Source organism: Athene cunicularia (assembly GCF_003259725.1).
Source record: "Athene cunicularia isolate RWA chromosome 11 unlocalized genomic scaffold, athCun1 chr11_part2, whole genome shotgun sequence".
Lineage (NCBI taxonomy): Eukaryota > Metazoa > Chordata > Aves > Strigiformes > Strigidae > Athene > Athene cunicularia.
Genome location: NW_020799114.1, coordinates 1915 through 13109, shown reverse-complemented (window position 1 = coordinate 13109; position 11195 = coordinate 1915). Strand labels below are relative to the sequence as shown.

The window sequence follows — 11195 nt, the reverse complement described above, 5'->3', positions numbered from 1 at the left end:
GGTGGGCAGTTGTTGACAGAGGCGAAGCTGTTGAAGACCAGCTTTTTGGTGTGTGTGGTTTTTTTTTTGTTTGTTTTTTTTTTTTCTTTTTAAACTCCCCCTAGAGATCATGGCTGATTCGGGTCAATATGGTTTTGTTTGCTGAAGTTAGATGGTGAAATCAGGTGCTTGGGAGAACATTCCCCATTTTCTTGCTGTTTTCCTGCTGTGTCCAGCCTCTCTTTGTAGGTGAACGTGACATACTGGACCAAAGGATTTGTCGTTGTTTGTTTGCAGCGGTTGCCTCAGTGGGGCACACGGCACACCTCAGCCATTCGTCTTCAGACCGAATTTGAGGACACTATTGTACTGGTGCAAAGTCTCAAATAAGTGAATAGCGTTTTGTCGCTGCGAATGTCTCCATGTCACCCCAGTTTTGCCATCCTTAAAACCAGTAAAACTTCTTAACAAAAACTGCAACTGAGCAGACCTTATTTCTTGAACACTGGTAATTCTAGTAGCTGAGAACACTGTGATCTTAAGCTGCGTTGCATGAAGAAATAGAGAAATAGGTGTAGGGCTGTGCCTTGATGCTACCATTTGCACAGGCTGGACAACTTTAAGTCCAAACAATCTAATAATTAAAAAAAAGCCCAGTACCTTTTTTTTTTTTAAACGTAATTTTATGGTTGTATCATAAAATTATGGTGTTGCATTGTATCATAATGTATTTAAGGCTTATGATTACCTGGAAGCAACTCTTCTAATTTTCCACTAGGTTATAAAAGAAAGTACGTTTTCAAAAGCTAAATTGACACTATCAGGTGAAATGCTAATGTTGGAATTCAAAATGTCTGATCACAGTACCTTTACCATACTTATATTATTTCCATTGCAGTTTCACTGTTGTATTAAACAAGTGGGCTTATTAATTATTTCAGCTATTTAGCTATGATCAGCTATTGGAAAGACTTTGAAGTACCAGTGGTTATAGGAGGCACCTTTCAAAATAACACTTTCTTTCCCTGTTCAAAGACCAATATTGTTGGCATTACAGTATTACATATTGTTGGCAATACAGTAAGCTTTTGCCTTGTGAAGATGTATTGTTTCTAGCTGTGGAAGAATACTGGAAAGTGATGTTTTGTCAGATGGATGATTTATAGCAAGAGTTACTAGTGATACTGTTTACATTTTTCTTGGACCAGCTTTGTCATGTTCCTGCATTTCACTTTTTTTGAGCAGCAAACTGTGTTTCTAATGTTAGCTCACAGAAGCTATCCTGGTTGCGGTTGCATTGGTACAATGTCTTATAGGTGAAGTATGTAGTGAGTGAACTTCTCCATGGGGTATAGTAGACCTTCAGGTGATCGTTGTTCTACTTATCACACCATGCACAAACGTTTTCCTATTCTGTAAAATGCATGATGACACTTGCCATTATCAGTTCTTTTCACAGTCAGTACTGAGGTGTTTTGGAGAATTGTAAGTACACAAATGATACTTGTATTTGGCTCATATGATTGCTCTGAAAGTCAGCATTTAGTGTATGACAAGCATTACAGGTAGAAATAATTTTTGGCTAGCAAAAGGTTGAGCACATAACATAGCATTAGGTATTCATTTTTCTGTGGAAGAGATCGATTGGGGAAATTAATTAAATGTGTATTTTTGCATTTTGTGGAAGCTGAAGTAATTTCTGTGTAATTTATAAAGACTTTGCCTTTAAAAGTGCTGCATAAACTGTTCTAAATGAAAGTGTGCTGGAAATTTTCTCAGACACAAAATGGCTGGGGAAGTCTTTGACAAAGACAGCTAGGATTCAGTTACTCAGAAGTCATTTTAGGGGAGTAGACACTTGTAATTCTTCTCAGATGTTTTGCTTTATTTCAGCCAGATTTTTCAGTTTTCCTGCAACAGACCCAGACTTGTTTGTTCTGAGGGAATCTTTCATCCCAGCCTTTTGTCCCAAACTCAGAGAGACCCTATGTTTCTTTACAGCTCTAATGTGAGGCACTTGCTTTCTGTCCTCCTACAGTCTTTTTAGTATCCCAGAAAAAAATGAGAAGTGTAACAGGAGAGTCCTTTTTTTTTTTTTTTAAGCTGTAAAGTTATTTTTTTTGTTAATTTACTAGGTGTCTTCAGGTTGAATTCCGTACTGAAAGGAAGTTCACTGAGGAATTGTGATCCTTTCAGTGCTGACCTGCAAAGATCTGATTACTGGACTCCAACATTACTTGTCTTGTGTGACAAATAAAAGTCCCTGAAAGCACGAGCTAAATGATCATCCACTGCACAACTTACTTCATTGTTCCCACATTATTTTCTACCATTCAGAGTCTGAAAAGTGCTCTGTTTAGAAAACAAGCTTTCTGGGACCAGTACTGCCACTCACTGTATTTTCACCTTGCGCCGTAAAACTGGATAGCTTTCTGTAATGTATCTAGTCTCTTGGCAAGCAATGGCAGATGCTAGTGGCCCTGCAGCTTGGCGTTCTATCAGAGCCAATTTAAGTGATGAAGAAAATTACTGCTTTGTTGGAGAGTTTGTGTAATTAATTTCCTTTGCACAGTGTGTAAGAATAGTTATTCTGGGGCAGACCCAGGGTGCATCCAGTCCAGGATCTTGTTTCCATTAGCAGCTGTTAGTGGACAAACCCTGTGAAAGAGCTTGACTCAGGACTGTCAAGTAAACCATATGTGCAGATGCTTTTCAGATCATGTTTTGAACATTTGCATTGGCTTGTGAGGAGGTGATTCTGCCTCAGGAATTTGTTAGAATTGGACTTCTGATTATTTTGCTGTTTGCCAGAGACCTCCCCAAAGACATGGTATCACAAAAATGGTTATGTATACAAAAGTGATAGCAGTATTACTTATACTGCTATCACAGAAAAGGGCTAACTTGTAACTGTTACTGGATTTATGCTTAGCAGTATTCGTTATGTACAAAAGCATGTATTGTGGTACCATCCAGTATTGCAGTGTTTCAGACGTCTCAGCCAAGGGATGAGGAGGGTGTTGGAGCACTCTCTGCTGCAACTCCATGTCCCTCACAGTGTTTTTCAGCCTCTTGTAGCTCCCCTGCTGCTTCAGGTCAGTCTGATTTCATGAGTCGATGAGGAGCTGCTTGCTAGAGGGTTTTGTCACCGAGATGGCGGCTGAAGTGGCAGTAATGCTGGGACAGCTGCCCCCTCTGGTGCTTCTCTCCCTTTGCCCCCGTGTTTTCAGTCTGCTCTAGTCAGGCAGGTGAAGGCAAAGGAAAGCACTGCTGTGGAGCAGGGGAGGAGGGAAGGAGACAGGAGCGAGCCCCTCTAGCTCTCCTGAGGGGAGCATGGGGTAGGCAGGTAGTGCTGCTGAGCTGTAGGCGCAGGAGGAGGGTACTGGCGAAGAGAGAGTCGAGGCAATGGCAGAGCAAGGCACGGACTAGTGTTTCGCCTATAAGTGATGAAGTTCTGCCCTGTTGCCTTTCTGTGCTGAAAGAGCAAGCTAGCCTCACAGCACCCTCTGGCGAGTCCTGCGATGGAGTAAATAGAGGATCAGAAGGCACAGCCTGTATCATGAGATCCTGTCCCTCACAGTTAATGCAATGATATAATGTAATCTAATCAGCAGATTTATAAATGACATATATTTATATGTGTGTGTATATATATATATATATATATATATTCAGCAACTCTGAGAAGGTGATTCTTAAGGTTATTCAAAAGCTGCTTTCTGACTCAGCTAACACTGTCAATCACAAAAGAGCTTGGTGGGTTATAAAGTTGCACATTAAAGGAGTGTAGGTTTAACCCGGGCTGAAAGCACCTTAACTGCAGAATGCAATTGCAAATGTTAAAAGGGTATTTACATGCAAATAGAATTACAAGTGCCCATTGTGAGAAATGCAGAAATAAAAGGAACTGTTTACAGAGAAAATCCAATGAGCTGGATGTGTATTTGACCTCATGCACTGGAAGCTGCCTTAGAAAATACTCTTAGAGATGCCGCGTTTTGGAGTGTAATTATTAATTAGTTTGTGGTGTCGGCATGTGTGCATATTCCTGAGAAACATCCCAACTTTCCCAAAAGGGTAGAAGGTGAATCTTCAATATTCAAAATGGATATCTACTTAGAGCTTTACTTTGATACTGCACTTCTTCCTGCAGGTTATAGTATACTGAAGAATAGGGAAATACTTTAGCTACAGTCATTTTACATATTATTTGTAGTGCTTATGGTGGGCAAACTACTTCATAAACAAAGTACGGAATAATACTCATGTTAGCAGGTCTTTTGTTAGCACAGTATTGTCTGCAGCAGTCCTTGGGTGGGAATCAGATCTAGAAGAGGTCCAAGAGGCTGTCAAGGCAGATGTCAAACAAAAAGCTATGTACATGCTTTCATTCCTCACTCCTCCACCCCTCACCAGTAAGGTATAAAGAACAATTAGTGTTTGCATTTCTGCAGAGTGATCTTGGTTAGAGTAGAGCAGCAGCTCTATGTAGCTAGAGCAGAAACTAAGTCTTCAAAAAGCATCACTAGGTCTCTAAAAGCTATGTTATGGGTTAGACTGTGAGGAGCTGCAGAACGCAGTTGTAGTGCAGAAAATGGCTAATACTCTGCAGATGAGAAAGATTTGAGGTAGTTATGGCTGGCTGGCTTTCAGTCATAGACTCTGTTTCAGGATAACTCCTTGAACTAGCAAATGCAACTGCTCTTTCACTTTTGCTTAGATCCTTTCTTCAGCTCTGTTTGGCGAAGTGTCAGTGCAGGCTGCTGGATTGCTGATAATCCTCAGAGTTTAGAGAAACTCATAGATGCTTCTGGTGACATAATACGAAAAAAATTGCTGTTTGAATGAGGCAGATTTTATGTATGAAGAATGGCCATGCTGAATTAAAAGTTTATCTGCTTTTGTGCCTGACTGTAGCGAGTAGTGGACTACTAGGGAAAAAAATTAGATAATACAGGAAATGTGATTTCTCCTAGTATACCTCTCAGATGCAGACAGATACCTTGGGCCATCTACAGTTTAGGGAATTGCTAGGCCTCATCTTTTCATTTAGCTGTCCTTCAGAGGCTCTCCTTCCATTACTTACTTTAAATTAATGTAGTCATTTGTTGAATTCTTGTGTACTCTTGCTGCCACAGCATTTTGAGGCACAGTTTCACATTTTTATGCAGTGTACAAAAAGGTTTTGTCATGAGTGATCATTTAATTGAATTCTCCCAATTTTCCTCTTTTGAGCAGTCATGAGAGTGTTTTTGTAGTTGCTGTCTCCAGGTCCATTGTGATTTTCCTGTCCAGGGAGCCGTTCTTCCAGGCTGAGGAGTGATGGCCGCTTCTGTGTTCCTTTTACAGAAGTCATTGACTGTCCCTGTGCTTGATCTTCACACCTTACTGTATTCTGCTATATTTTCTTGAATTATCCTGGGCAATTAGCACACAAAATATGCTGCTCTAAAAAAAATAATTGGTCCCATATGGAGTCAGGACTCACTGGGATCGCAATCGGGAGATCTTGGAGCTACACAGGGGCCCAGTAATTCCATAGTAAACATTTCATGGTTTAGTGCAGTGCCAAGGTATCACTTTATAGACCAGACTACACTTGTCATTCTTCAGTTCCCTTTAAAGTACAGCTTTCATATTGGTTGTGCAGCAAAACCAAAAGCCAACTTGCAATATATTTGGTTCACGGACATCACAACCCCCATCCCACTGCCAGAAGTTTGTGGCACATTTGTTTGCTGTCCAGACACTGTTGCCAGAGCGGAAGGGGGACACTGGGCTATTTTTTTTTTTCTGGGCTATTTTTTCCCACAGTTGTCTGCCTGAATATAGTAGTAGCTATTTGAGTGACTATATTGACATCTGAGTCCTGTGAAAAGGTATGCTCTTTTTGTGGCTTTGAATTTGCTTATGAACCTGGCCCTGAAAAACAAGGTTATTTATGAGCATTCTGTTATACTTGTTATGTTACTATCCTCTCAGATAGGAATATGGAAGTACACCTATGGGGTTTTTTTGTTCCGTTTTGCTATTAAAAAAAAAAAAAGGCATCTTGAAGTGAAAACAATAAAGGTTACTGTATAGGGAAGCTGGTGAATTATGGGCTGGATAAGTGGTCAGTGAGGTGAATTGAAAACTAGCGGAAGTCCGGGCCCACAGGTTGGTGGTCAGTGGAACGAAGTCTAGTGGAAGGCCAGTAACTAGTGGTGTACCCCAGGGGTCAGTACAGGATCCAGTCATTAATGATCTGGACGATGGGGAAGAGTATACCCTCAGCAAGTTTGCTGATGATAGGAAACTTGGAGGAGAGGCTGATAGTGGGAGATCTTATCAATGTTTATAAATAGCTGAAGGGAGACTATAAAGAAGATGGAACCAGGCTGTTTTCAGTGGTGCCCAGTGACAAGACCAGAGTCAGTGGGCCCAAATGAAAACACAGGAGATTCCCTCTGAATATCAGGAAACACTTTTTTACTGTATGGGTGATGGAGCACTGACAGGTTGCCCAGAGAGGTTGTGGAATCTCCCACCTCAGAAACTGTCAGGACATGGTCCTGGGTAACTGGCTGTAGGTGCTTTGTCAGAGAGGGGTTGGACCAAATGACATAGACAAGCTCCCTGTCAACCTCAAACATTCTGTGATTCCGTGAGACAAAACAGGGTCCTTTAATTGCTATTTGGAAATTACAAAAGAATTGTACCAGCTTCATGAGAAAAATGTGGGGGTGTTTTTTAGTTGTGCACAGAAGTTGTGCAGGTTTATCCCTTTCACTGTTCATTTGTATTTTATAAGCTTGGCACTTAGCTATGTGCCTCTGTAATGCGAACAGTCACCCAGTAGTGACCCTGCTTGAGAGACTGATCACAGGGGAGGCCTAGCATGGCTTTACCTGAAAAATCCATGTAAACGATTTTGTGGCATGATTACACAGTAGGTGGTCAAAAGGTATAATACTGATTAATTTGAAGACCTGTGTGGATGGCTCAAGCTGTGTTCTGTTGCCAACCGAGGTCTGGAACTCCCCCACTCTCTTTTAACTTCTATGCCTTTTTGTTCCCTACCTTCTTTCAGCTCCACTGCTCTTCTGTGCTGTGCTGAGTTGTTTTGGTGCTAAAGAGCCAGGTGAAGAAAAATGAGGGGGTTGCTTTCTTCCAGGCTAGCAGACTGAAATGGCTTGACAGAGCGTCTGATAAGCATTAGGACTATACAAGGCAGGCTTAGAGGGCCATGGGTTTCATCCCAGGAGGTGCTATTGCAATCATATGTTATAGATACTTGCTCAGAGTTGATGAGAATGTGACTGTCATGGTTTGAACTCAGCTGGTAGCCAGTCACCACACAGCCAGTTGCTTACTTTTTACCCCCCATCCCCAGTGAAATAGGGAAGGGACAATAAAAGGATAATTCATAGGTTGAATTAAAAAAAGCCATTTTAGTAATAGTAACAAAACAACAGTAACTATAGGAAATCCAAACAGGCAATACACAATGTGGTTGCTCACCACCCGGCGATCAATATACAGCCCGTCCCCAGCAGCAATCTAGACGGCACCAAAGATCCCACCCTGATGACTAGAGATGGAACTGAGAGAGCACATGCCTCCTTTATGTGTTGAGCATAACATCACATTTGCCTTACTCTCCTTACAAGATACTGTATGATACCAAAGGGAGATGCTTTTATTGACTCCTTTTCCCTACTTTTTCCTACTTTCCTTTTTCATATTTCTCCTGTTTTTCTTGGCTTAAACCCCAAAGTTTAGTAGCAAAATTGTGTTCATTTAAGATAGAATGCATTTCTTTATATTGTGAAGAGACATTAAAGCAGTGGAAGGGGTCAAAACAGGCCATTTCTAATACCTCTTTCATTCACCATTTATTTCAGCTTTTGGTACTAATTAATAGTCTTTTTCATGTTTTAATAGGCTAGCACTAAGAATGTAATGCTTTTATTAGGGCAAATGAGCATGTATCTGTATTCATTAGGTCTGCATGGTTTACTTTCAAGAGCCCAAAGTGTGTTGATATGTGTACCTTTCATGTAACAAGAAAAAAATTGTCTAAATGCAGGTAGGTAGGAAATGCTTATATGTAAAACTCTGGATGATCTTCATACATGAGACTTTCCTAATACTGCACCTGACTGTTTACAGGTAGAATCTGCAAAAGTGAGAGCACAAAGGAATAGGTGCCAAAAACCTCTAGTAAAACATTGTGAGGAATGCATGTGGCTTGAACTTTGACTTCAAAGTAAAACAGAAGTCCACTTGGGGTCGACATGCCTAAAATTTTCCAGGAGTTACATGCAGACTAATTCTAACTCACAAATGGATAATTCTGTAAATGCAAACTCAAGGTATTCAGTCATGGTGTGTATGCACTCCAGCCCAAAGACACACACATCAGCTGCTTTTTTGTGTTTTTTTAAATAAGAGGGTTGTGCACAAACATCAATTAGTGTAGCACCCTGCCATCACTTCAGGGTACAGTGCTCGAATTAGTTAAGATGATTTTTATTTCTGTAGCCACAGGTACTGATGTTCCTGTCTACTCCTTTTAAGGGATAGAAGCCCTTGTAAATGTTAGACTGAAGTGGAAATACAGTGGAGTGAATCAGAAAGGGTTTTTACCCTCAGCAGTGTTTAGCAGAATTCAAGATGAAGGTTTTGTGTATTTTGTAGATTTTTTTTTTTTCCCCCAACAGTTGAGCTGCATCAACCCAAGTTTTCCTTCAGCATCAAACGTTTGCTCCAAGCTTATTTCTGCTGTGATCTTGCTGTCATGCATTACTTTCTTTCAGTTTCCAACAGCTGTCACCTGCAGATGATCCTCTCCCAGTGCCACTGATTAAGAAAGTAAATAGTGCCAAATACATACATGCGTATTTGAAGAAAAGTTTTACTACTGCAGGAGTTTTTGTGTAAGTTATATCATTACTGTGCCACAGGAGCAATGGTTCACCAGTGTTTTCCTTCTCTTTTTCAGCTTTTTAAATTGCTTTTCCTCGGTGAGAATGGCAAGGATTCGGATTCCTAGCACAATCGTTATACTTTTTGTTATGGTTCAGACTGGATTCTTACTCTTCATGTATGCTCGGTACAGTAGCTTCATGCCTCGGTCTGAGGAGAAACCATCTCAAGTCCACATCCTCATTCTCTCCTCCTGGCGGTCAGGATCTTCTTTTGTCGGTCAACTTTTCAGCCAGCACCCCAGTGTCTTCTACCTGATGGAGCCCGCATGGCATGTGTGGGTTACGATGTACCAGAACAGTGCTAAGGTCTTGCACATGGCAGTGCGGGACCTAGTCAGGTCGGTCTTTCTGTGTGACATGTCTGTATTTGATGCTTACATGCCTTGGAAAAGAAACTTATCCGATCTTTTCCAGTGGGCAGTGAGTCGGGCTCTGTGTTCAGCTCCTGCTTGTGACTCCTTTCAACGTACTGACATAACCAGTGAAATGGCATGCAAGACTCTTTGTGGACGGTACCCCTTCAGCAAGGTGGAGGAAGCCTGTAAAACTTATAGCCATGTTGTCATCAAGGAGGTTCGATTCTTTGACTTGAAGGTCCTCTACCCCCTTCTCACCGATCCATCCCTGAATCTCAAAATTATCCACTTGGTCCGTGACCCCAGGGCAGTCGTCAAGTCACGGGAACAATCGGTCAAAGCCTTAGCCCGTGACAATGGAATTGTTTTGAGTACCAATGGCACTAAAGTGGAAGATAGCAAATACAAAGTAATGCAAGAGATTTGTAGAAGTCATGTTCAGATTTATGAAACAGCTACCCTAAAACCACCTAATTTCCTTAAAGATCGCTATTTAATGATCCGTTTTGAAGATCTGGTCAGAGACCCATTATCAGAAATCTCTGAAATGTATAAATTTGCAGATCTTAGTTTGACCCCTGTGCTCAAAAGCTGGATCTATAATATCACACATGGACAGGGACCAGGAAAAAAAAAAGAAGCCTTCAAAATCACATCTCGAGATGCAGTTAGTGTTTCACAGGCCTGGAGAAATGTTCTTTCCTTCCAGAAAATAAAGAAAATACAGGAAGTTTGCAGAGGTGCTATAAACATGCTTGGCTATCAGCTGGTGGATTCAGAAAAAGAACAGAGAGATCTGTCATTGGACTTAGTGTTGCCAAGACGACAAAATCAATTCAGTTGGTCATCATTTAATCCAAAGCACTGAGACATCATTTTTGAGAGATCTGGAGGGGGTTGGAGGGTTGTTGGTGGTGTAGATGGTTGAGTATTTGCCTACTGTGCAGCATATAGGTAATTATAAAATCCTTGGCTGATGAGTTTAGCCGTCTTCCTGTCTGCTGTTTTTCCATAATGGGAGGAGGATTTTTTCTGAGTTTCTTACACCACAAAACCAAAAAAAAAAGCATGAGAAATGCCATGAGATACTCGTCAGATTGCAAATTTACAAATCAGCTGTGCTGTTCTCAATATTATTTTAAAAATATAATTTAAGTACTTTCTATTAAAAGATGAATTGTCAAAAATGTCTTTGTTCATTGATAATAGTTCACTTGTCATGCTTTAAATATTTAAGAATCTCAGTTCTTAACTTGTATGAATAGAACAAAGTAGAAACTAAATTCCTTCACTTTCTTCCTGAATTGCTCGACTTTCTTCTTTTGCTTTAAAGTTTTTGTGCAGTTGTGTGTATTTTTAGACTTCTCTTGATGTTTCAAATTTTAACACAGAAGTTCTCAAAGAGCGGAGCTACCGCAACAGTTCTGTTGTAAAAGGCTGAAGCAGAAACTTCATTTGTTGATAGAGTTCTTAGTGTTTTCCCTGGAATGGCCAAGTTTGCAATCAGATCCTTGAATGCTGTGTTGGCATGGAGTACACAAAGCAAAAGAGGAGAAGAAACTTTGAGTGGAATCACTGTGGAAATAATTGCTACTAATGGCAAGTGTTATTTGAAAAGAAAGGCACTAATGCATTGCTCTTCCCTCTTACATGTTCTTCCAAGAAGGCAGTTTGAGATGCTTGTGGAAAGCGTATCTGTTGAGGACTCCGGTGGTGCTAACGGAGCAGCAACTACCCTACTGCTGGCAGAAGGCTCTCCAAGTTAACCAGCAGTCTCTTTGCAAATAAACAGATGCCCACAGACACCAATCTATACTAAAAGCTTGTAGAACTTAGGCTAGATAGGACTTTGACCATAAATAAAATACTTTTGTCTTTTTGCCTTGAT

At 40.8% G+C, this 11195-nt stretch overlaps 1 protein-coding gene across 4 annotated transcripts in view; it reads left to right on the top strand.

Annotated features, from left to right (window-relative positions):
• The window catches only part of LOC113484618 (carbohydrate sulfotransferase 5-like), a 14998-nt gene extending 4151 nt beyond the window's left edge, over positions 1 to 10847 (top strand). For 2 of the 4 annotated variants that reach the window (XM_026857050.1, XM_026857051.1), the window contains exon 2: positions 8966 to 10506. In XM_026857050.1, the coding sequence (XP_026712851.1) occupies positions 8994 to 10175 (1182 nt within the window). In that variant the 5' untranslated portion in view covers positions 8966 to 8993 and the 3' untranslated portion in view covers positions 10176 to 10506. Of the gene's footprint in view, positions 1 to 7098; positions 7103 to 8965 lie in introns of all 4 variants that reach the window. The other 2 variants (XM_026857052.1, XM_026857049.1) reach the window with 2 other exon arrangements.
• Positions 10848 to 11195: the final 348 nt, after the last annotated feature.